The 25461-nt window shown below is 42.1% G+C and overlaps 1 protein-coding gene across 1 annotated transcript in view; it reads right to left on the reverse strand.

Annotated features, from left to right (window-relative positions):
* Positions 1-25461, reverse strand: part of KCP (kielin cysteine rich BMP regulator) — a 176799-nt gene that overhangs the window by 139916 nt on the left and 11422 nt on the right. The window contains exons 2-4 of the mRNA XM_069765428.1: positions 10252-10808; positions 7092-7164; positions 2604-2821 (exon numbers count right to left, since the gene is read on the reverse strand). Of these exons, the coding sequence (XP_069621529.1) occupies positions 2604-2821; positions 7092-7164; positions 10252-10808 (848 nt within the window). The remainder of the gene's footprint in view (positions 1-2603; positions 2822-7091; positions 7165-10251; positions 10809-25461) is intronic.

Genomic DNA, 25461 nt, shown 5'->3' on the forward strand with positions numbered 1-25461 from the left:
CATTTGTCCTGAGTTCAAGAAAAGATATCTGCAAAATTTAGTTTACTAGGATTCCCCAAAGGACAACTTGTAAAATTATATTCAATGCGAAAATAAGTCAGTTGTTCACAGTTGATACCAACACTACAAGTTACATGTACATTATATCTTATATTGTGTCCCCCCATTTCCTTGTAGATTGTAAGCTTGCGAGCAGGGACCTCACTCCTAATGTCACTGTTTAAATTGTCTTAACTTGTACTGAATTTATTGTCTGTACATGTCCCCGCTTAATTGTAAAGTGCTGCGAAATTTGTTGGCGCTATATAAATAAAAATTATTATTATTATTATATATCTCTTCAAAAATGTCTCCAAGTGTGGAACCGTGCCGCACAAGAGGTTGGTACACAAAATGAGAATGCTTGGTCTGGGGGAAAATGTGTGTAAATGGGTTAGTAACTGGCTTAGTGATAGAAAGCAGAGGGTGGTTATAAATGGTATAGTCTCTAACTGGGTCGCTGTGACCAGTGGGGTACCGCAGGGGTCAGTATTGGGACCTGTTCTCTTCAACATATTCATTAATGATCTGGTAGAAGGTTTACACAGTAAAATATCGATATTTGCAGATGATACAAAACTATGTAAAGCAGTTAATACAAGAGAAGATAGTATTCTGCTACAGATGGATCTGGATAAGTTGGAAACTTGGGCTGAAAGGTGGCAGATGAGGTTTAACAATGATAAATGTAAGGTTATACACATGGGAAGAAGGAATCAATGTCACCATTACACACTGAACGGGAAACCACTGGGTAAATCTGACAGGGAGAAGGACTTGGGGATCCTAGTTAATGATAAACTTACCTGGAGCAGCCAGTGCCAGGCAGCAGCTGCCAAGGCAAACAGGATCATGGGGTGCATTAAAAGAGGTCTGGATACACATGATGAGAGCATTATACTGCCTCTGTACAAATCCCTAGTTAGACCGCACATGGAGTACTGTGTCCAGTTTTGGGCACCGGTGCTCAGGAAGGATATAATGGAACTAGAGAGAGTACAAAGGAGGGCAACAAAATTAATAAAGGGGATGGGAGAACTACAATATCCAGATAGATTAGCGAAATTAGGATTATTTAGTCTAGAAAAAAGACGACTGAGGGGCGATCTAATAACCATGTATAAGTATATAAGGGAACAATACAAATATCTCGCTGAGGATCTGTTTATACCAAGGAAGGTGACGGGCACAAGGGGGCATTCTTTGCGTCTGGAGGAGAGAAGGTTTTTCCACCAACATAGAAGAGGATTCTTTACTGTTAGGGCAGTGAGAATCTGGAATTGCTTGCCTGAGGAGGTGGTGATGGCGAACTCAGTCGAGGGGTTCAAGAGAGGCCTGGATGTCTTCCTGGAGCAGAACAATATTGTATCATACAATTATTAGGTTCTGTAGAAGGACGTAGATCTGGGTATTTATTATAATGGAATATAGGCTGAACTGGATGGACAAATGTCTTTTTTCGGCCTTACTAACTATGTTACTATGTTACTATGTTACAAAGTCCTGATCTCTAGGGGCTGCCAGCTAGCATTGTGATCAACAGCGGTTGTGACAAGAAGCAGGGAACTTGTCTATGCTCCATTATGCTATCTTCCAATATTCTTAGTTTTCCCAATGAGGACAGTGTCTCCTGGAATTTCTCATCCAATACCCACCTGGACAAAAAACACACACATGAATCCCACATGGCATGTACACCCCAGGAATACCCCGATTTGTGGTGACCTTTTGCCCTCTGTAAATAGCAAATCAGTTATAATATGATCTGAAGTAATCATTTATTTTATGATAATAGTACCTAAATTAACTTAAAGGGTTATTCCCATGTTCATTAATGGTTACCAACTGCAAAGTGCTTGTAAAAAAATCAACTTGTTATTAAAAATACTCTCCTTTGTCAAGAACACAGGCATTTTTAATTTCAATGTTTACTAGTGGCCTGCAGTGGTGACCGAACATGAGCAGTGCTTACAATTTATAAATAATGGAGCTTGTAAGCACTGCTCAAAAGCTGACCGGATTACTGTTAAGTTTCACTCCAGCCAGGTTCTGTGCCCTTGCACTCATCTGAGGCTGCAGTGGCAAAACTGCCTTATATTGCAGCATAGAAGAGCGCATAATTCAGGGCAGCAGTGTAATAATGCTGCTAGTCAAAACTGTCAATCAAACAAGAAGGTACTGTCCCCGCTCTCCCCCACTCTTCACAAAGCAAGAAGCATGGAAGTAATGTACTCCTGCCAAAGACGAGACAACCCCTTGATGCTAAATTAGAGCTGGACATAGCTACCAATCAATAAGGTCTTTCTTAATGCACATGCATACTCACCAACGTGTGCATATATATTCTCAGTTGGAAGAGCTTAATAAGCCACTGCCAGTCAGTTATGGCGGCAACTTATCTTCCTGACAGAAAACGGATTGGGCAGTTGAAATTTGTGGTTGCACCAAAAATGCACGCACATGGGGAGCTTTTGGCCAAAATACTTTTTGACTGACTGTGATCTAAGGTGTATGGGCATCTTTAGTCTGCGGAAAAACAACCATTTCAAATTGACTGAACTAACCTGAACTTTCACCATATCAAGCATATTAGTCAAACCCTGAACAACTTCCTCCAGTCTTCGCATTCTTTCATCTTGTGAAAGAAAAGTTGTGGGAACTTCGCTCTGCTGCTGCTGGTAATGCTGTGTGTCAGACACGTCTGGGGCGCGAGGCTGCCTCTGTACATCCTCATCGTCCATGTGTCGCTCCTTAGACAGGGAGTAGGGGAGAGGGAGTGAATCTGGGGAAACAGGATGGTACATTATGGTACAATATAGAAGGTGTATCAGTGAGAACACACAAAGGTCATTTACCTATTCTACCAGCAATTTATCTTTAGTATGACACTGTATGAATGCAAACAGAATTGGCAATGACCCCTACATCTACATGCTTAAAACTGCACACAGCCTTTAAAAATACATTGATAATACTATAGTGTGATTTACTGTGAACTAGAGTCAACTACAAGATGACATATTGGAAAAAGATAATAGCTACAGGTAGGTTGGCCAGTTGGATATGATATGTAGGATGTTACTGATTCAGTGGATATTGATTCTAGTTACAGGTAGGTGTAGGTACAATGATGATACAATAGTAGAGCTAGTACATACCGTCATGTGGCAGCAAAAGGGCTAAATGGTTGGCATTGCTTCTTTGCAGTGCTAGGGTTCTGGGTTTAAAACCTGACCAAGGAAAACATCTGCTTGGAGTCTGTACGTTTTCTACAAATTTGCGCGGGTTTCCTCTGGGTATTCTGGTTTCCTCCCATTTTCCATAAGGAATTTAGATTTTGAGCCTCAACTGGGACAGTCATTAATAACAATGGACCCAATTTATCATGACTGGTGGTTTTCACAACAGTCTTGATGTAGGGATGTGCTACATTTAGATGCTTCTCATTCATAAGGGACACAGGAACATCTGAAAAGTGGTATGAGCCTCCGTGTGTCCTCATCACGAATCTTACACCAGTTGAGAACTACTTAAAACACTAACATGCCAAAATATTCTCATGCAAAAAGTTGCAAAAGTTTAGTGCAGCCTCACCTTGTACCATTTCAAAGCGTTTTTAATTTTATGCCCGAATTCTGGTGTAAAAGCTTTTATCAATCAGGCACAAAGTCTGTAAAGAAATATATGTTTCTTGATGCTATATAAGCAAGCAACTGCCAGAATAATCATAGGCAGATTTACATGGGATAATGTGTATGATTCGAAAAAGAGAATATTTACTTTACCATATCCCATATTCATGGGTCTTGCAACAGGATAATGACCTAAAACACACAGCTAAAAACACCCAAGAATGGCTAAGAGGGAAACATTGGACTGTTCTGAAGTGGCCTTCTATGAGCCCTGACCTAAATCCTTTTGAGCATCTTTAGAAAGAGCTGAAACATGCCGTCTGGAAAAAGCAACCTTCAAACATGAGACAACTGGAGCAGTTTGCTCTTGAGAAGTGGGCCAAAATACCTGTCGAGAGGTGGAGAAGTCTCACAGTAACAGGAATCATTTGATTGCAGTGATTGCCTCAAAAGGTTGTGCAACAAAATATTAAGTTAAGGGTACCATCATTTCTGTCCAGGCCTATTTCATGAGTTTTATTTTTTTAAATTGTGTGGAAGCATGATTGAAAAGCAATGTCTGACTTTCATTTGTTCATTGTCATAGATTTTTTAATTTACTATTACTTTTGTCAGATTCAAGTTATTTCTGTGACCATTGTGGATTTTTCTGTCATTAAATGAGGGGTGCCAACAATTTTGACCACGTGTTTATATATCTGAACCTTCAGTCATAGGAATCTTGAGGTGTACTGAAATCTAAATATAGGTGGAGTCATAGCGTGCAGCAAACTGTCCAAATCAATGTATTTGGATGCCAAGAATTTCACATCAGAAAATCTGTACAATCCTGAAACATTTGCAGATTACAGAAGTGGTATCATAAACAACATATATAGTTGATAAGTGCATGATCATATTGAGCATTTGACTACTGAAACCACCACTGATGATCACAAAAACCAGGTCCCACAGTCCCCTGTGTGCTAGAGAACACGTGCAACCACAGCTCCAATCACTGTCCATTAACTTCCTATAGGAGTTATATAGAGTTCATATACAACAATGTCTCTATATATACTTCAGGTCCTTCCATAATATTTAACATTGTGCTTCTACTAAACATAGAGGGGAATGTTTCCATACACAGAACCATGTCCTGTTTAGACAAAGCAAAGTGTTTGTGTCTGTATGTGGAAAAGTTTGTGTTCCTCTATAATAAGTCTCCAGCCCTGGAGGGGGTTCCATGCCATTAGGAAGAATAAACAGGCTCCTCACACACCCGGTGACCTCACTCAAGTCACCAATAGGGCTGATACCTCCTGCGGGACAATGCTCAGTGCTGTGAGCAAGGGGGGGGAGCAGTTCACACTGTAAAGCTTTGTCTGCCTAGGAAATCAGTGTGTATACAGCAGCTCTGACTGAGGAGCGGACATTGCCCATTCTTACTAGTAGCTTTACATGTTGTAGGGATTCACGCTCTCAGGTAGGCAATAGGTAGAGCTCACACAGGCACTGGATTATTGCATCAAAACAATGTCACATTTATTTTCCATAGGTTGCAAAGTACCAAATAAAAACCATAAACATAAATTCCTTGCCTTGTCCAGGAAAGATGTATATCTTGGTACCGTGTTAGCCAGTGGATAGAAAAAGATATAGAATTGAGAGTCCTCAGTGGATGAAACCTTTTAATGGCTAACTGAAAAGATGGTAACAAATTGCAAGCTGTCAAGACTACTCAGGTCTCCTGAGTACGTAGTCTCGAAAGCTTGCAATTTGATACCATCTTTTCAGTTAGCCATTTAAAGGTATCATCCACTGAGGACTCTCAATTCTAAATATTTTTCTAGCCTTGTCCAGGCGCAAACTAAACACCACGGAACCTGGCCACTCATACACGACTGAGCTAGTCCTAATCTGGTCAAACACAACAGCTATCGTCCATAGCAACCAGATATACTTGGAGTTTAGTGCACATCACCTGTGCAGACTCTTCTTCAAGAGGGATTTCGGTTTGTGTCTTTCTTTATCTCCAACACACTCTGGCCAGCATCCCCCAGCTGACTGACTAAGGTGAACACCTAGCCTTGCCATATGGAATGCTAGCCGGGTGCAGAGCCTGTAGAGCTAGGATACCCTAGCGTACCTGGCTTTGCTGCAACGGAAATGTGTGTTTATATATATATATATATATATATATATATATATATATAAAAATATATACATGCACTTACATACTGTATACATATTGTATTTTTAATGAACACTTATCTGTATATCATGAAATGTGTAATATGAGTGACAGCATGTGACCATCTAGAGTAGAAAAGGCACATTCACATCTGTCATTCCTACACTATCTAGGAAAACAGATCAGGGATGGAATCTACATTTGTTTGATTTTATTTCCATGTCTCGTATACAGTATATACACAAGCAAATGAAAACAGGAGACACAGTACACAGGGTTTCAGGATCTAAAGTGACCAAACATGGTCAATATTGTGTTTTTCATTGTATGCATGTTCTATGGTATCTTATGACATCAACAGGCCCACATTGTCGTTCCTGTGCGAGTTTTGACAGAAACATCCTGGATTGATGAATAGAGATGGTCAATGAAAGGTGCAGGAATGGGGGTATGAGGAGGAATTCTGATTGATGTGGGAAGTAGGCAGGGCAGAAGAGCTGGTCTTGTTGGCAAAGATGAAGGGGTTTCTAAAGCTTTTTTAATTAGAGTAATGAGGCGAAACTAGAAAGGCCTCAGCTAGTGCGTGAAGGCAGGGTTTTGGCAATAATAACATACAGTAGGTCATCCAAAGAGATATTTCGGAGTTACCCTTGTGCATGAATATGATCATGATCCACCATTTGAACACAGTTTTCATCAAGTTTCACAAAACTTGATGAAAATTAGAGAAAGCAGTAATTATATTTTGGATGGACAGTTTATGCTTAAGATACGTGCATTTACATATAATGCTGACCGCACTGAAGTTCATAATCTATTTTTTTTCTTTTTACATACCATATCTAGGTGTAAAAATGAGACTAGTAGGATGCCCAATACAATGTGGTTTATCTTTTGTGCTTATTTCTAGTGGAATATTGCTCTTCATGAATACATTCAGATTGTGACCTAGATTATGTGTGTGCCAGTAGGCTGTAACAAAGCTGTATGTGTGTGACAAGTGTTCCTTCTATCACAATACAGCACATGCAGATTCGGATTGTTACACTTTGATTATAATCAAAGATATTTATTATATAAATAATTATTACTACGGTTGTTATCATGGTAATGGTTTTAATGGTACAGAGCACTGAATAGAGAAATAACTAACTGCGATAACATTAGATCTATCAACAGAAAACATTGTTTCTGAGTGTTTGTTTGTTTTTTACAAAACAGTTCTGTCTAAAAACGTTGTCACTTACCTGATCGGTTCTCACAATGCCAAGGTCTTCTAGTGAATCCGGTTGGAGAAATTTCAGCTGTCTGCCAATAACCCTAGATAAACATTATATCAGTGTCAACATATACATGTTATTTGCTTTTTTTCATTCTTAAAGGATGACTGTGTCTATTTTAGCTAAAAAAAAAAATTAATGTCATATTTTATTTCTGGGTTATCAGTCCTTGAAGCTTGGGGAAAAAAGTCTCAAAAAACAAAATGGCTGCACCAGTCATAAGTATCCATGACAATATCTCCTGCATGTTCTATGGCCGAGTCCAGCTCATACCATAGGAAAATGTTATATATGTGTATACAGTATGTGGTGATACTGATCTAGATGGTTATAAGATGATCCATATAGTATACCTATGACAACTATGATGTTGAGTTGAGGGTAGTAGAAAAATCTTATCGGCCTCCTATTATCTGATTTAGTATCTCTATTTTAGGGACCTTTGCTGTTGCCTCAAAGCAATGACTGAACGTGCCTATGCGGAGCTTGTAAGCACAGCACTGAGGCTGGCCGGGATTACTGGACTGAACTGTTAGCGCTAATCCTAGCCACGTCTACAGCAAAGGCAAGGCTTCCACATGCAGCAGCACTAGTGCAGACGGCCACTGGCACAACATTACTGCTGGCTTTAGCTGTCACTCAACCAGGAGCTCCTGCCTCCAAGCAACCAGGAAGTTGAGCTGTCTGGAGATCAGTGCCTCCTTAAAGGTAAGGTACCGCATTTGTAGGTCATTAATAAATCACTGTAATGTAGCATAACATGCTGCTATAAGCAAGTTTGAAATGCATGTGGTTTTGCAGCATCTTGGTTTTGCAGCAGTAGCAGGGCACTATCAGTGTCAGATTACGGCACCCCATGGACATAGGAGATAATAGACCAACGCTGACCCTATCTGTAACATTGCAGCAGCATTAGCAGTGAGCTGGGCATACCTCTGTGGGCTGCACAACTCACTGCTGTAGGTGTGACTAGCTACCATTTTATTATAGCCCTGTGCTCTCTATCACAGGACAGAAGAAGCCCTCACTGCTCCTCTGTACTCCAAGCAGGCATGTCCTGGGCACAGTGGGCAGACATTCTCTGCTCCTCACACACTGCCCTGTGTGCTTCTCCTGCTGTGTCTCCGCCTCCCCCTCACACACAGTCCCTGTGATCTCTGGTAAGCTGCACTCACAGCCTGCAGAGAGGGAGGAGACACCTGGAGAGAGAGAGAGCAGGGCAGCTGACAGGACAGGGATTAAGGTGGGGGAAGGGGGGTGGCAAGAATGTTATTCACAAAAATTGCTGCTGAGCCCACTGTGTTCTGCTCCTCTGTAAACAAGCTGTGCCTCTGATGCAGTAACTGCTGGTGACAGCAGGTCACAGGGCAGTCACACACAAAATGGTGCTGCCCTGTGATGCTGCTCTTCATTCTGCCCCAGGGATATTAGACCACCCAAAAGGGGAGAGAATTGGTGATGTCAGCAGTTACTGCCCCAATTTTCCAGCAAAGAGTAAAGCTGCTAAATGTTACTATAGCCGCTTGAGGTCTAAAATGGAAAATGCTCCCCCTAGTGATAAATATGTATGTTTGTAGAAAAATATATAATATTTTTCATATAGAAATGTTTGCAAACAGTGCAAACATTGCATTAATACATTTTAATTACTATTTTAAGCTTAATTTCACAAAAAAACAAAATACAAGAAAACTGGTGGCACCTTCCCGTTCAGAAATAAAACAATAACTCCCCTTTAAAGAAGCCATAAACAGCAAACATGCAAGCACCACCACACGTGGATCCAGGGAACACTCCACTATAAAAATGTCTTCCAGTGACTGATGCCTAATCCTTCTTAATTTACATCTGACACTAGATGCAACCAAAATATTAGTGAATTCTACATTGGATTAAAAGTAGTGTGATTGTACTGTTATTAAAGGGTAACTGTGCTTTCAAGTAACGTTTCGGAAGAAGGTGTCCTGTGTGTGGGTACATGAGGAATAATGTCATTTCTGTCCATTATTTGACGTATAGCGTGCATTTTTACCACTTTTACCCATCTGCAGGCTCTCTCTGTAATTTGCAAATCACTGTTTTCTGAGGAGAAGAGACAAGCTGCCATGATCTTTTCCATAGGCAGCACAGCATATAAAGAGAAATGCCTGCTCTTTGATTGAGTTGTCTTTATCGGAATCAATCACTCATGTGATGTAAAACAGTTTTTATAGGGCTCTGCACTATGTTTTTCTGCCTTCCTCCCTCTGCCTTTTTCCTCTCCCTGCTCTTCTCTTCTCCACCCAACTCCCCTCTGCCTAAAGAATAATGGGCTGTGACACCTGTAATCTGTCTTCTCTAAGCAACATGGACTTGAGCTACTTTTTACAGTGGTCCACAAGTTGAGGAGGTAGGGGGAAGGGAAGACGTGTCTGATAAGTGGGGAAGTAAGCTGATTTCTCTGATAAGAAACATAACAAAGTTTCTTATAATCACCTGTACTATTGATTTATGCAAAATTTGCTAAAAGTACAGTTCCGGTTTAATCAAAATTCTCTTTTACTATTGACAAATTCCCAAAAGGAAGCAGATGTCCTCATAAATTTGAGTGATATAGAGGGCACTGTCCCCACAAGTGCCAGGCAATAATTCAACAAGTATCCTATAGAAAGCATTGGAGTTATAGTCCAGGAGAATATTTTAAAACCAAAAACATTTTATTTTCAGTAATTAGACATGAGAAAAATTAGCAAGGCAGTATAAATATACAATAGATCAATCAGTTAGAAAGGCTCAGGTGTGAAGACCAAACCACATCCCAATATGTGGGCAGAACCAAGGGAGTGCTACTCTACCTAGATTATATTAACATATATAAGGTGCACATCAGATACACCACTGCAGCTAGCATAAATGTAAAGTGAACTGGTACCTCAAATGGTATTAATTGCACAAGTGTCCCAAACCCAAAAAGGAGGAGTACCAAATAAGGGTCTCACTAAGAGCTGCACAGCAGAAGCACTGACACAAAGCACCAAAGAAAGTATAACCTAAATAAATATATTAGGAGAGCAGCTTACCCATGGATATATCTGCGGGATGGGAGGTCTAGTGCAGTGGAAGGGAAGAAAGCAGACGTTGTACTTACCAAAAATTTACTCTCCTTATTTCCTGGGGTGCTTGCAAAGCTTATCTGAAGATCCAGAGGGAGAATAAGACTAAGTAATTCTTCTTCTGCTTCCTTACCAAACACTACTGGTTCTTCACAATCCAGAAAAAGGGTAATTTTGTGGATGTCAATATTCAGTGCAAGTCGTGCCCATTTGGAACCAGAAAATGGTGTTCCACCTGGAAGTAAAAGGGAAGCTGGTTCCATGGTCTGTGGCGTACGATATTCCAATCTCAAGTGGTCTGCCTGAGTGTCAGATACAAGGCGTAAAAGAGGATGACCATCTCTTTTCATCGCTGCTGGAGACAAAAATGCCAGCAATGTTCCTTGATTGTTTTTAGCTTGTTTAGCTACAAAATGTAAGCCAATGGATCCCTGTGTGCTGGATAAAAGATAAACAGAGTAGTCCCAAGGCAGCGTTAAATGGGGTACACGTGGACGAAATTTCCAGGCTGGAGAACCAGGGTCTTGTCCTTTGGATTTGGTAACACCCTTAATAGAGCGAGTAATATTCAGAGCCTCCAGCAGATCAATAACTGAAATAAATATAAAAAAATAATCAGAATGATTACCAAAGTTACACCAATGAATACACAAATTGGATATATAGGAATTAAAGGGAACCCGTCACCCCCCATCCCCTCCCCCCCCCTTCCCCAGGCGTTTTAACTAAAAGAGCCACCATGTGCAGCAGTAATGCTGCATTCTGACAAGGTGGCTCTTTTAGTTCTGGGTACTGTAACTGCCGAAATAATCAGTTTTGTAATTTGTCCTAAATACCTTTTCTTCAGTCAAGGAGGCAGGCCTCTCCCCCCTGCTGCAGACGCCACACAGCCGTCACTCAAATCTTCTTGGTGCCAGGCACCGCCTCCTTACCGCTGTTTTGAAATGAGCCGGCGCCTGCGCTCTTTTCTCCTGCCTTGGGCAAGCGCAGTGAGCGCTGCCCGTCTGTCCTCATATGCAGTCCAGCTGACTGCGCCTGTGCGGACATCCTGCCTGTGAATCCCAGCCCCGCAGTGTCTATTAATATCTGCCCTCAGTCACTGGCTTTACCACTCTGGCGGAGAAAATTGCGCAGGAGCCCACGCCAGTTTTTTCCGTGATTTAACCCTTCATTTTAACAGCTAGAGCCCCCAAATTCTGCACACAGACACTTCTAACATTAGTAGTGAGGAATATGTTAAAAAATAAGGCATATGAAATGGTTCACTGTATGTAAACCATGTCTCATATCCTGTTGGGTTTGGGAAGGAGATAGCAAAAGCTGGCAAATGCGCTATGTGAAATATAAATATATGTGTATATATATGTGTCTCAATGACATATATACATATATATATATGTATATATATATATATATATATATATATATATATATATAGACTGTATATATGTGTTTTTACGAACATTTGAGGCCATGGATACATTCTATATCCATTTTGCAAGCTGGCGAGATTCGTACGGATGCCTTACGGATGCCATACGGATGACACACGGATAATTTTTGTAGAAAAATCGCCATCATAAACGGACCATATTTTTATACATTGTGTGTGACTCCGGCCTTACTCAAAAAATAGGCAAAAAAGTGATCAATCAGGATGTGTAGGAAATAAGGATTATTGTAGGGTGCTATGTAATCAACAATCATATGATACTTTTAAGTCGGAATAGGATGTTATATCAATTCTCTGTCATACTGTAGATCTAGACTTAAAAATCCAGTATTATAATATTAATGGAAAAATAAAATCATTCACTATTCCTTCCAGGAGTTATTATACATGTACAGTGGGCACAGAAAGTATTCAGACCCCTTTACATTTTTCACTCTTTGTTTCATTGCAACCATTTGCTAAATTCAAGCAAGTTCTTTTTTTCCTCAGTAATGTACACTCTGCACCCCATCTTGACTGAAAAAAGAACAGAAATGTAGAAATTCACATCAGGACTACAAGGTCCCAGGTACTTTCAGCTGTGTCACATTTAATGTGGTGTACCTCATTATATGTACCAAATGTCCAGCTGGGGGTCTGTATGTTGGGGAGACAGGGCAAAAACTAAGAACAAGGATAAATTCTCACTGCCACACAATAAGAGAAAAAAGAATGGATCTACCTGTGGCCAAACGTTTTTGTATGCCGGATCATAGCACCATGGACCTGAAATTACTTGTATTGAAAGGTAACTTCAAATCTCAGAGAGACAGGAGAATCTAGAACTATAAACTTATGACAACCTTTGACACACTTAGTGCAGGAATGAATGTGTCGCATGGATTTATGACTTTTTACATCAATTAAGGAATTTGCACTTCAGACCTTATGGGGGCATCATAACATAAAACCAGACCCCAATCAGAGGACAACAAAACATTGACTCCTTATCTACAAACTGTTCCAATATTTATGGACACAACTGTTTATCACTCTCCCATCATGACAGTTCTGTGCTGTGTTGTGTATAAATATGTGATTCTTCAGATGTTGAATTAGTCTATGCCTGATGAAGAGGCATGAGTAGTCTCGAAAGCTTGCAATTCGTTATCATTTTTTCAGTTAAATGGTATCAACCACTGAGGACTCTCAATTTCAAATATTATTCTTTCGACTGGCCAACACGGTACCAAAATATATATCTTTCCTGTATAGAAATTTTTGCAAATTTATTAAAAAAGAAAAACTAAAATATCACAAGGTCATATGTATTCAGACCCTTTGATCAGACACTCATATTTAAGTCACATGCTGTCCATTTCCTTGTGATTGTTCTTGAGCTGGTTCTACTCCTTCATTGAAGTCCAGCTGTGTTTAATTATATTATTATTATTATTTATTATTATTATTTATTTATATAGCACCATTAATTCCATGGTGCTGTATATGAGAAAGGGGTTACATACAGGGTTATAGATATCGTTTACAGTAAACAGGTTTACAGTGACAGACTGGTACAGAGGGGAGAGGACCCTGTCCTTGCGGACTTACATTCTATACTGATAGGACTTGATTTGAAAAGGCACACACTTGTATATAAGACCTCACAGCTCACAGTGCATGTCAGACCAAATGAGAATCATGAGGTCAAAAGAACCGGCCAAGGAGCTCAGAGACAGAATTGTAGCAAGGCAACGATCTGGCCATGGTTGCAGAAGAATTTCTGCAGTACTCAAGGTTCCTAAGAGCACAGTGGCCTCCATAATCCTTAAATGGAAGAAGTTTGGGACCACCAGAAGTCTTCCTAGACTTTGCCGTCCAGTCAAACTGAGCAATCACGGGAGAAGAGCCTTGGTGAGAGATGTAAAGAAGAACCCCACGATTACTGTGGCTGAGCTCCAGAGATGCAGTAGGGAGATGAGAGAAAGTTCCACAAAGTCAACTGAATCACTGAAGCCCTCCACCAGTCGGGCCTTTATGGCAGAGTGACCTGACGGAAGACTCTCCTCAGTGCAAGACATATGAAAGTCTACATAGAGATTGCTAAAAAAACACATGAAGGACTCCCAGACTGTGAGAAATAAGTTTCTCTGGTCTGATCAGATGAAAATAGACTTTTTGGTGATAATTCTAAGCGGTATGCGTGTAGAAAACCAGGCATTGCTCATCACCTGCCCAATGCAATCCCAATAGTGAAACATAGTGGTGGCAGTATCATGCTATGGGGGTGTTTTTCAACTGCAGGGACAGGACGACTGGTTGCCATTGAAGTAAACATGAATGCGGCCAAGTACAGAGACATCCTGGATGATAAAATAATAAAGGAGTGACTTCAGGACAGGGCCGCCATCAGGGCATTACTGCCCTGACTGGCATATGGGGCCCGATGCGGGCCCCCTCTGGTCATCGGGCCCCATATGCCAGTCAGGGCAGTAATGCCCTGATGGCGGCCCTGTCTTTTCTGGTCTTCGGGCCCTAGCGGCAGGATTCTGCCAATGCAGTAACTGAACCTGCATCCAAGATGCAGGTTCAGTTAAACTCTATTGACGTTATTGTCATTCACCAGCGAGTGCGCGCCTGGACTGCTGGATACTGTTTTAAATGTGGGAGGCGGCCCTGTTACTGTGCAGAGCAACACTATGTCGCCTTTTTTTCTTCATCTGGTGTAATATAGACGTTGGGAAAAAATTAAGTAATGTGTTTTGCAAGCGGTGCTCTTTCTAACTATTATTTCCTCCAGAGATGAGCCCTGGCTGGAAGAAGTGATTGCGGTCTGTACTGGATGAAGATGTAAAGCAAAGCTGAAGGACTTCACCTGGAGATGCCACTGGTGAGTCAGTATGTTACCTGTACACTGACACTAAACAGTGATTACTATATATAGCGGTCCTGTGCGCAATGTCACCAGTGATCACTGTATTATCTTTACACTGACACTATATACAGAGTTCCTGTGTATAATGTCATTGATCACAGTATAACCTGTACAATATATACAGCGCACGTGTGTATAATGTCACTGTTGATCACTGTATTACTTGTACACTAATACTGTATACAGAGCTCCTGTGTATAATGTCACCGGTAATCACTCTATTACCTGTACACAGACCCTGCATACTAAGTACAGATCTCCTGTTTATAATGGCACTTATGGTGATATTAGTATTGTGTTTTTTTTAATAATGATCAGTATTGTAGTATTCAGTCACTATGTGGTGGTAATATGTTGTTTAGCCATGGTGTGGCGGTATTTCTTCCTTGTATGTGCCATTATTTGGTCACTATGTGGTGGTAATATGTAGTATGGTCATGGCGTGGTGGTATTTGTTCCTTGTATGTGGTATTATTGGTCTCCATGTGGTGGTAATATGTGATCTGGACATGGTGCGGTGGTAAAAAGAGTCTACCTTGTCGTGGTGATGGCTTAGGCCAAAACAAAAAGCTGCTGGCTATATGTGTGATTTGGTGATGGGAACTGTTAATGTGTGATTGGTGAGAAGTGGAGTTTTTCCAAGAGAGCGGTGGGGCTGTGGATAGTTCAAGGGGTAGAGGCGGAGCTGGGGTGGAGCCTGGGTGGAGTCTCAGGTGGGCCCCGAAAATTTTGCCAGTATGGGGGCCCCAAAATTCCTAGTCGCAGCCCTAGGAGAAAAAATGAACTTTTTTGAATTTACCAAATGGCTGCAATGAAACAAAGAGTGAAAAATATAAAGGGGTTTGAATACTTTCCGTACCCACTGTACATGTATAATAACTCCTGGAAGGAATAGTGAATGATTTAATTTTCCATTAATATTATAATACTGGATTTTTTAGGCTAAACCTACAGTATGACAGAGAATTGATATAACATCCTATTCCGACTTAAAAGTATCATATGATTGTTGATTACATAACACCCTACAAGAATCCTTATTTCCTACACTTCCTGATTAATCTTATGTTTTTTGCCTATTTTTTGAGTAATAGTTTGTTTTTTCAGCAGTTATTTATTATTATAGTTTAGGCACGGTTTTCATTATCCAACTGTTTTCTGCAAAAAAAAGTCTCTAAATTTTCCGTAAACTTGTATTTACGTGCCCTAAAGGAGTACAAAAGCTATTCTATTTTTTTTTTGCACAGTTGTAGATTTACATGAAACATTTGAAAGGATCATGAGTCATTTTAATATAAAAGGCACAAATAAGAAAAAGGCACAGAATTTGGATTATTGCTGGAAGTCTCATTAACAATGAATGAAGATAATCATGATCAAGTGCCCCTGTGCTGCATTCATTATGGGGCTGGACAAGTATTAAAAAATGAATTCCTGCAAAATACAGTTTATAGTTACCTATGGCATTGAATTCAATAAGCAGGCTTTATTTTCACTGGCTATCTGCAGGCCTTCAGAGATGCACTCCACTTAGGTTGCTACAAAGTGCTATCTAATAAAGACACCACATTTAACAATCACACACCCTTTTAGAATTACACTGGCATTTAAAAAAATTTAAAAGTTACAAAAAGGAAAATGGGCTGATGCTAAAGTTTAGGCACCCTTGTAAATGTGTGTGCTCATATAGCTTTGACCAAGGCTTCAGACCTTCATTAGTCTGTAAGGGTTATGGCTTGTTCACTATCATTGTTAGGAAAGACCAGGTGATACAAGTTTCCCAGCTTTATAAAAACCCAGCCTCCTCTAACCTTGTGCCAAAAAACAGCAGCACAAGTATGGCCTTCATGGAAGAGTCATCAGAAGAAAACCTCTTCTGCATCCTCACCATAAAATTCAGTGTCAGAAATATGCAACAGAACATCTAAACAAGCGTGATGCATTTTGGAAACAAGTCTTGTGGACCGATAAGACTAAAATAGAACTCTTTGGCCACAATGCAATGATTAAAGGTATGTGTGGGGAATAAAGGGCACAGAATTTCAGGAAAAGATAATATTGCCCACCATTAAGCATGGTGGCGGATCAATCAAGCTTTGGGGTTGTGTTACAGCCAATGGCACAGGGAACATTTCACAGGTAGGGGGAAGAATGGATTCAATACAATTTTAACAAATTCTTGATGAGAACATAACATCATCTGTAAAAAAAACTAAAGTTGAAAAGAGGATGGTTTCTACAAATGGATAATGATACTAAACAGACGTCAAAATCTACAATAGACTACCTCAAAAGGCGCAAGCTGAAGGTTTTACCATGGCCTTCACAGTCTCCTGATCTGAACATCATTGAAAATCTGTGGCTAGACCTCAAAATAGCAGTGCATGCAAGACGACCCAGGAATCTCACAGAACTGGAAGAATTTTCCAAAAAAGAATGGATGAAAATCCCTCAAACAAGAACTGAAAGACACTTAGCTGGCTACAAAAAGTTTTTACAAGCTGTGATATTTGCAAAAGGGGTGCTACTAGATACTAACCATGCAGGGTGGCCAATGTTTGGCATCAGACCATTTTCCTTTTTGTAACTTTTAAAATGTAAAAAATGACAATACTTTTTTTGGTCTAAAATACAAAGTAAAGGTGTCATCTTTAACGTTAGCCCTTTTAGAAATCATTTCATCTTCAACTTCTTTAACGGTTCATAATAACAGTACTTTTGAGCAGGGGTTCCCAAACTTTTACATGACACTGTATATGTTAGTGCGTAATAATGAATAATAAAAGTTTTCTCAATCTATGTTGATATTTGGCTTACTAATGCACAATTCTACACAATGTAAAACTTAAATGAAATCTATCAGTAGGACTATCCATCCTAAGCTGTTTTATGGGCATGTAGGTCATAGGAAGCTGATTAAAATGACACCTTGATATCTGTAATCCGATATCTTATTCCAGAGAAATCCATGTTTTTCTTATAACTAGATGAGCTGTTGAGGGCTGTGGATCGGACACTGATCTGTAATTTTCCTTAAGAACTTATTTTACATGAAGGGGAGTTACCAGTGTGATATGTAATGTCCGCCCTCGGTTCTCCTGATATCACTGTGATTATACCTGACACATCTGCAGGTTCCTCTCAGCTTCAGCTTCCATCTCACAGGTAGACAGGGTTGTAATATTGTTACAATACAGCAGAGCTGTGAGAGCTGCAGCTGCTAATGTGTTTGTGAGGAGACATAGTTTAGGCCTCTTTCACACTTCCGTCTTTTAGCTGCCGATTTTTTAAAAAACAGGATCCTGCAAATTTTTCTGCAGGATCCTGTTTTTTCCCATAGACTTGTATTAGCGACAGATTGAGGGATGGCCATCCGTTTCATCCGTCGTGCACTGGATCCGTCGGAAAATTGCTGTCTGTTGGGTGGAGAAGACATTCATAGGAATGTTTTTTCTGCACGTCGGAAAATCGCTCAGCGACGGGTGCTGCGCTGCCCGTCGTCGGCTATAATGGAAGCCTATGGATGCAGGATCCGTCCCTGACCGTCAAAAACAGGAATCCAGTGACGCATCCCGTTTTTCTATTCTGAGCATGCTCGGAAGGATTTTCTAGTGTCTCTCTCTCTCTCTCTCCAGAATTTTCTACATTCAAATTCAGGCAGCACCTAATTCAAAGCATCCATCAAAAAATTGGATGCGTTACATCTGTTTTCCACTATTTTTAAGACATCTGTCGATACGTCGCAGCGACGCATTCTGACGGCCGCCTGCTGACGGAAGTGTGAAAGAAGCCTTAGTTCTCCTGTTCTGTGTTAGATTCATGTCTCACACTGGTGATGTCTCCTTTTATTTACAACTAGCTGAAGAGCCCGGCGTTGCCTGGGCATAGTAAATATCTGTGATTAGTTATAGCACCTCACTTCTCTTATTTTCCCATCACGCCTCTCATTTTCAACCTCACATCTCTCATTTTCTCCCTTACACCTCTCATTTTCTCCCTCACTCCTCTCATTCCCCCCTAACACTTGTCATTTCGACCTCACAACTGTCATTTTCCGATCATTCCACTATTTTCCCTCACTCCTCTCATTTTGCACCCACACCTTTTCATTTTCACCTCACACCTCATTTTCCCCTCAGTGTATACATTTTTGTCATCTCCCCTGTATATAGTATATATGTGTGTGTGTCATCTCCTCCTGTATACAGTATATACCTATATGTCATCTCTTCCTGTACATAGTATATACCTGTGTGTCATCTCCCCTGTATATAGTATATATGTGTGTGTCATCTCCCCTGTATATAGTATATACCTGTGTGTCATCTCTTCCTGTATATACCTGTGTGTCATCTCCTCCTGTATATAGTATATACCTGTGTGTCATCTCCCCTGTATATATTATTATTATTATTATACATTTTTATAGCGCCATTTATTCCATGGCGCTTTACATGTGAATACGGGGCAAATATAGACAATTACATTAAACATGAGCAGATAACAAGGCACACGGGTATATAAGGAGGGAGGACCCTGCCCGCGAGGGCTCACAGTCTGCAGGGGGTGGGTGAGGATACACTAGGAGAGGGAAGAGCTGGCTGTGCGGCTGTTCAGTAGGTTGAGGATCACTGCAGGCTGTAGGCTTGTCGGAAGAGATGAGTCTTCAGGTTCTTTTTGAAGGTTTCTATGGTAGGCGCAAGTCTGATGTGTTGGGGTAGAGAGTTCCAGAGTATGGGGGAAGCACAGGAGAAGTCTTGGATACGGTTATGGGAAGAAGAGATGAGAGGGGAGTAGAGAAGGAGGTCTTGGGAGGATCGGAGGTTGCGTGTAGGTAGGTACCGGGAGACCATGTCACAGATGTATGGAGGAGACAGGTTGTGGATGGCTTTGTATGTCAGTGTGAGGGTTTTGAACTGGAGTCTCTGGGCGATAGGAAGCCAGTGAAGGGCTTGACACAGGGGAGAGGCTGGGGAATAGCGGGGGGACAGGTGGATTAGTCGGGCAGCAGAGTGTAGGATGGATTGGAGTGGTGCCAGAGTGCTAGAGGGGAGTCCAGAGAGTAGGAGGTTGCAGTAGTCGAGGCGGGAGATGATAAGGGCATGCACTAGCGTTTTTGCAATGTTGCGGTCAAGGAAAGCACGGATCCGGGAAATATTTTTGAGTTTGAGACGACAGGAGGAGGCAAGGGCTTGGATATGTGGCTTGAAAGAGAGGGCAGAGTCGAGGATCACCCCGAGGCACCAGGCGTGTGGGACTGGGGATAGTGAGCAGCCATTGACATTGATGGATAGATGTGGTGGAGGGGTAGAGTGAGATGGGGGAAAGATGATGAATTCTGTTTTGTCCATGTTCAGTTGTAGAAAGCGAGCAGAAAAGAAGGCTGAAATGGCAGACAGACAGTGCGGGATTTTGGTAAGCAAGGAGGAGAGGTCAGGTCCGGAGAGGTAGATCTGCGTGTCGTCGGCGTAGAGATGGTACTGCATACCGTGGGATTCTATGAGCTGTCCCAGGCCGAAAGTGTATATGGAGAAGAGTAGGGGTCCTAGAACAGAGCCTTGAGGAACACCGACTGACAAGGGGCGAAGTGAGGAGGTGGTGTGGGGGAGGGAGACACTGAATGTTCGGTCTGTCAGATATGACGAGATCCAGGAAAGGGCCAAGTCTGTGATGCCAAGGGATGAGAGGATTTGTAGCAAAAGGGAGTGGTCAACAGTGTCAAAGGCAGAAGACAAGTCCAGGAGAAGGAGGACAGAGTAGTGTCGCTTGCTCCTGGCAGTTAGTAGGTCATTGGTGACTTTAGTTAGGGCAGTTTCAGTTGAGTGATGGGAACGGAAGCCTGATTGTAACCGATCAAAGAGGGAGCAGGAGGAGAAGTGGGAGGACAGTTCAAGATGAACGTGTTGCTCCAGCAATTTGGAGGCATAAGGGAGAAGAGATGTTGGGCGATAGCTAGACACAGAGGATGGGTCGAGGGAGGGCTTTTTGAGGATGGGTGTGATCTTGGCATGCTTGAAGGATGAGGGAAAGACACCTGTTGCGAGTGAGAGGTTGAAGAGGTGCGTTAGGGTTGGGATGAAGACCGTGGAAAGGTTAGGGATGAGGTGGGATGGGAGCGGGTCAAGCGTGCAGGTGGTGAGGTGTGATCTTGACAGGAGGGTGGAGAGCTGATCTTCTGTCATGGTGGAGAAGCTGGTTTTGGAGGAGCAGGGTTGAGCAGCTAAGAGGGGCAGTGGGCGCTGTGGGCCAAAGCTTTCTCTGATCGTATCGATCTTCTGTTTAAAGAAAGAGGCAAAGTCATCAGCAGAAATGAGGGGGGAGGGAGGAGGTGCGGGGGGACGGAGTAGAGAATTGAAAGTGTTGAAAAGCTGTTTAGGGTTGTGAGACAGGGAGGATATGAGGGATGAGAAGTAAGTTTGTTTTGCGGCAGTGAGCGCAGACTTGAAGCTGGCGAGGGACTGCTTGTATGCAGTGAAGTGGTCGGCAGAGTGGGATCGCTTCCATCTCCGCTCTGCAATCCTGGAAGCCCGTCTCAATTCTTTGGTCAGGCTGGTCAGCCAGGGCTGCCTGTTAATTGTACGAGTTTTACTATGCATGAGTGGGGCGGCCGAATCGAGTGTTGTTGTTATTGTGGTGTTATAAAAAGTGGCAGCAGCATCTGTGTCATGAAGGGAAGCTATGTCTGTGAGAGGGAGAAGGGACTCAGAGAGTGATTGTAAGTTCAGATGTTTGAGATTTCTGCGAGGGTGAGTGAGTTTGTGGAGTGGGGGTTGCACACTAGGAGAGGAGAGGGACGAGAATGTCAGTAGGTTGTGGTCAGACAGGGGGAGGGGTGTGTTAGTGAGATTAGTAAGGGAGCAGAGGCGGGTGAAGATGAGGTCCAGCGTGTGGCCATCTTTGTGAGTGGCCTCAGAGGACCATTGAGTGAGGCCAAAGGAGGCAGTCAGTGATAAAAGTTTAGAGGTAGCTGAGGTGAAAGTGTCAATGGGGACATTGAAATCACCCATGATGATAGTGGGGATGTCAACAGAGAGGAAATGAAGTAGCCAGGTGGTGAAGTGGTCGAGAAAGGTGGAGATGGCTAGTTCTGGGGGGCGGTAGATGACAGCCAGCTGGAGGTTGGAGGGGGAATAGATGCGGACAGAGTGCACCTCAAACGAGGGAAGAGTAGCGGAGGGTGGTAGCGGGATTGGAGTGAAGGAGCAGGTGTCGGACAGGAGCAAGCCAACTCCTCCACCGCGTTTGTTGCTGGGGCGAGGGGTGTGAGAGAGGTGGAATCCGCCATAGGAGAGCGCAGCTGGAGAGGCCGAGTCAGAGGGGGTGAGCCAGGTTTCAGTGAGGCCGAGGAAGGAGAGTTTGTTGGTGATGAAGAGGTCATGGATAAATGTCAGTTTGTTGCAGATGGAGCGTGCGTTCCATAGTGCTCCAAGTAGGGGGAGCTGGGGAGTGGGGGCTGGATGAATGGGTATGAGGTTGTCGTGGTTGGGAAAACGTGCGGAGGATCGTGGCAGGGGGTTAGAAACGAGTGTGGGGATGAATTGAGGAGGGCCGGGATTTGGGGATATGTCACCAGCAATGAGGAGTAACAGACAGATCATTAGAAGGTGGGAGCAGGATAGGACATGATGCGGCCGTGTGTGTCTGGAGAAAAAGGATTGTATGTGGAGGAACAGTTCTGAGGAGAAGGTGAGATGGCTGGGGAGTATGGAGGAAGAAATTACTAGTTCCTTACTAGGAGGAGGGATTGCAGGAGATTGTAAGAAGGAAAGTAGTATGGGGGTGAAAGAGAAAAGAAACCGAAACATTGTAGTGGTTAGTAGTCTGTTACCTTCCAGTCAATTCCAGTCCAATTCAGTCTAATTCAGAATCATAATTAAAAAGATGTAATTTAAAAGATGGAAGTTAAAAGATGATTTGCAGCAGACTGAGTCTATAGCAGACTCATGCATGTGAATATATCCCCAGTTAAGGGCAATCAGGTGGTATATAGTATATACCTGTGTGTCATCTCCCCTGTATATAGTATATACCTGTGTGTCATCTCCCCTGTATAGAGTATGTACCTGTATGTCATCTCCCCTGTATATAGTACATACCAGTGTGTCATCTCCTCCTGTATATAGTATATACCTGTATTTCATCTCCCCCTGTATATAGTATATACCTGTGTGTCATCTCCTCCTGTATATAGTATATACCTGTGTGTCATCTCCCCTGTATATAGTATATACCTGTGTGTCATCTCCCCTGTATATAGTATGTACCTGTATGTCATCTCCCCTGTATATAGTATATACCAGTGTGTCATCTCCTCCTGTATATAGTATATACCTGTATGTCATCTCCTCCTGTATATAGTATATACCTGTGTGTCATCTCCTCCTGTATATAGTATATACCTGTGTGTCATCTCCTCCTGTATATAGTATATACCTGTGTGTCATCTCCTCCTGTATATAGTATATACCTGTGTGTCATCTCTCCGGTATATAGTATATATCTGTGTGTCATCTCCCCTGTATATAGTATATATCTGTATGTCATCTCCTCCTGTATTAGACCGCGTTCACACGTTATTTGGTCAGTATTTTTACCTCAGTATTTGTAAGCTAAATTGGCAGCCTGATAAATCCCCAGCGAACAGGAAGCCCTCCCCCCTGGCAGTATATATTAGCTCACACATACACATAATAGACAGGTCATGTGACTGACAGCTGCCGTATTTCCTATATGGTACATTTGTTGCTCTTGTAGTTTGTCTGCTTATTAATCAGATTTTTATTTTTGAAGGATAATGCCAGACTTGTGTGTGTTTTAGGGCGAGTTTCATGTGTCAAGTTGTGTGTGTGTTGAGTTGCATGTGGCGATTTGCATGTAGCGACATTTGTGAGATGAGTTTTGTGTGGCGACATGCGTGTAGCAACTTTTTGTGTGTGGCGTTGCATGTGACAGGTTAGTGTAGCAAGTTGTGTGCAGCAAGTTTTGCACATGGTGAGTTTTGCGCATGGCGAGTTTTATGTGTGGTGCATTTTGAGTATGTGCAAGTTTTGTGTGAGGCAACTTGTGAATGTGTTGCAACTTTTGTGCATGTGGCAATTTTTCCGCGTGCGCAAGTTTTGCGTGTGGCGAGTTTTCCATGAGGTGAGGTTTGCACGTGTGGCGAGTTTTGCGTGAGCCTAGTTTTGCATGTGGCGAGTTTTGAGCGCCGACTTTTGTGTTTCGACTTTTATGCGGCGAGGTTGGTGTATGTGTGGTGAAATGTGTGCTGAGGGTGGTGTATGTGTTCAAGCACGTGGTAGTGTGTGGCGCATTTTGTGTGTGTGTTCATATCCCCGTGCGTGGTGAGTATCCCATGTCGGGGCCCCACCTTAGCAACTGTACGGTATATACTCTTTGGTGCCATCGCTCTCACTCTTTAAGTCCCCCTTGTTCACATCTGGCAGCTGTCAATTTGCCTCCAACACTTTTCCTTTCACTTTTTCCCCATTATGTAGATAGGGGCAAAATTGTTTGGTGAATTGGAACGCACGCGGTTAAAATTTCACCTCACAACATAGCCTATGATGCTCTCCGGGTCCAGACGTGTGACTGTGCAAAATTTTGTGGCTGTAGCTGCGACGGTGCAGATGCCAATCCCGGACATACACACACACACATTCAGCTTTATATATTAGATAATCCTTGGAGGCAGATTCTCATGCAGCTCAGCCCATAGTTCTAAACAACTCATTTACATATAAGAAAAACATTGACATCTCTGGAATAAGACAATGGATAGTAGATATCAAGGTATCATGTTATTCAGCTTCCTATGGCCTACATGTCTATATAGACAGCTTAAGAAGGTTGATACTACTGACGGATTCCCTTTGAGTGTGATATAATTTTAAATTGCAAATTAATTCAAAAAGATAACATAGTCTTATGTAAAATAATTCATGAAAAGAGTACAAATGCATCTTGTGGGGAAGCTAGCATAAGGAAGCTAAAATCACTGTTCAGCAAATCTCCAAGTAATGGTTAATATAATATTGCTATAGCCAATGCCTGTTTCAGATCAGTGCAGTTAAATGTACAAAGGTCTTGGCAGTAACTTGATCACAGCTGGTGAGTAGGATTCAGAATCGCTGTGCAGGTATCTTGCACTACATCAGCTGGAGACCTTTTCTGCAAGTCTCCCCATATCACAGCTTCATATAGGCCTCTCTGCGGTCTGTGAGTCAGAATTCTATAGTTCATGATGGGAAGGGGTCTGGCTTAAATCCCAGAATGTTATGTCTCCTGGTGGTACCAAATGTCACGTGATAGCTAGAATAACCTGGTTACAGAGAATAGCGAAGTCTGCCACTAAGGAATTATAAAAAATGAACTGCTTTAACTAAAGAGTGTAACCTTGCGTCACCTACCATAGATATCAACTAAAGTCACACCGTTTACATTCGCAGAAGACGTCAGACCATACAAGTGAAAAGATTTAGTAACATTGCCAAAGGGCAAGATCTAGAGCTGCAGAAATCCATCATACAGTAAGATGAAAAAAGGTCTTTGGCATTGGTTTGTAGATGGAATTTTCCTTTTGCACGACTTGTATAAGGGGTTGCAGAAGATGCTCTTGCAGCGCCCCAGAGTCCTGGTAGTTGCAGTAATGTTATTCTTCCACCAGAGGGAGTGATGTTACGTCTGAAGGCAATGAATGAGATCTTCTGTCCAGGTATCACAACCACAAAACACACTTCACACTCCAGTCCGCCAGGGGGAGCCATGCTTCTATCTATTAGGGCACTCCTCACAGTTAGGTAAAACTGGTGGGTTGGTTAGGAAGTTAGACAGAAGCTGACTGGAGGGAGTAGGAGATAGTCAGTGATTCCCGACCGAGTT

This window comes from Ranitomeya imitator, chromosome 4, assembly GCF_032444005.1.
Source record: "Ranitomeya imitator isolate aRanImi1 chromosome 4, aRanImi1.pri, whole genome shotgun sequence".
In the NCBI taxonomy this organism is placed as follows: Eukaryota; Metazoa; Chordata; class Amphibia; order Anura; family Dendrobatidae; genus Ranitomeya; species Ranitomeya imitator.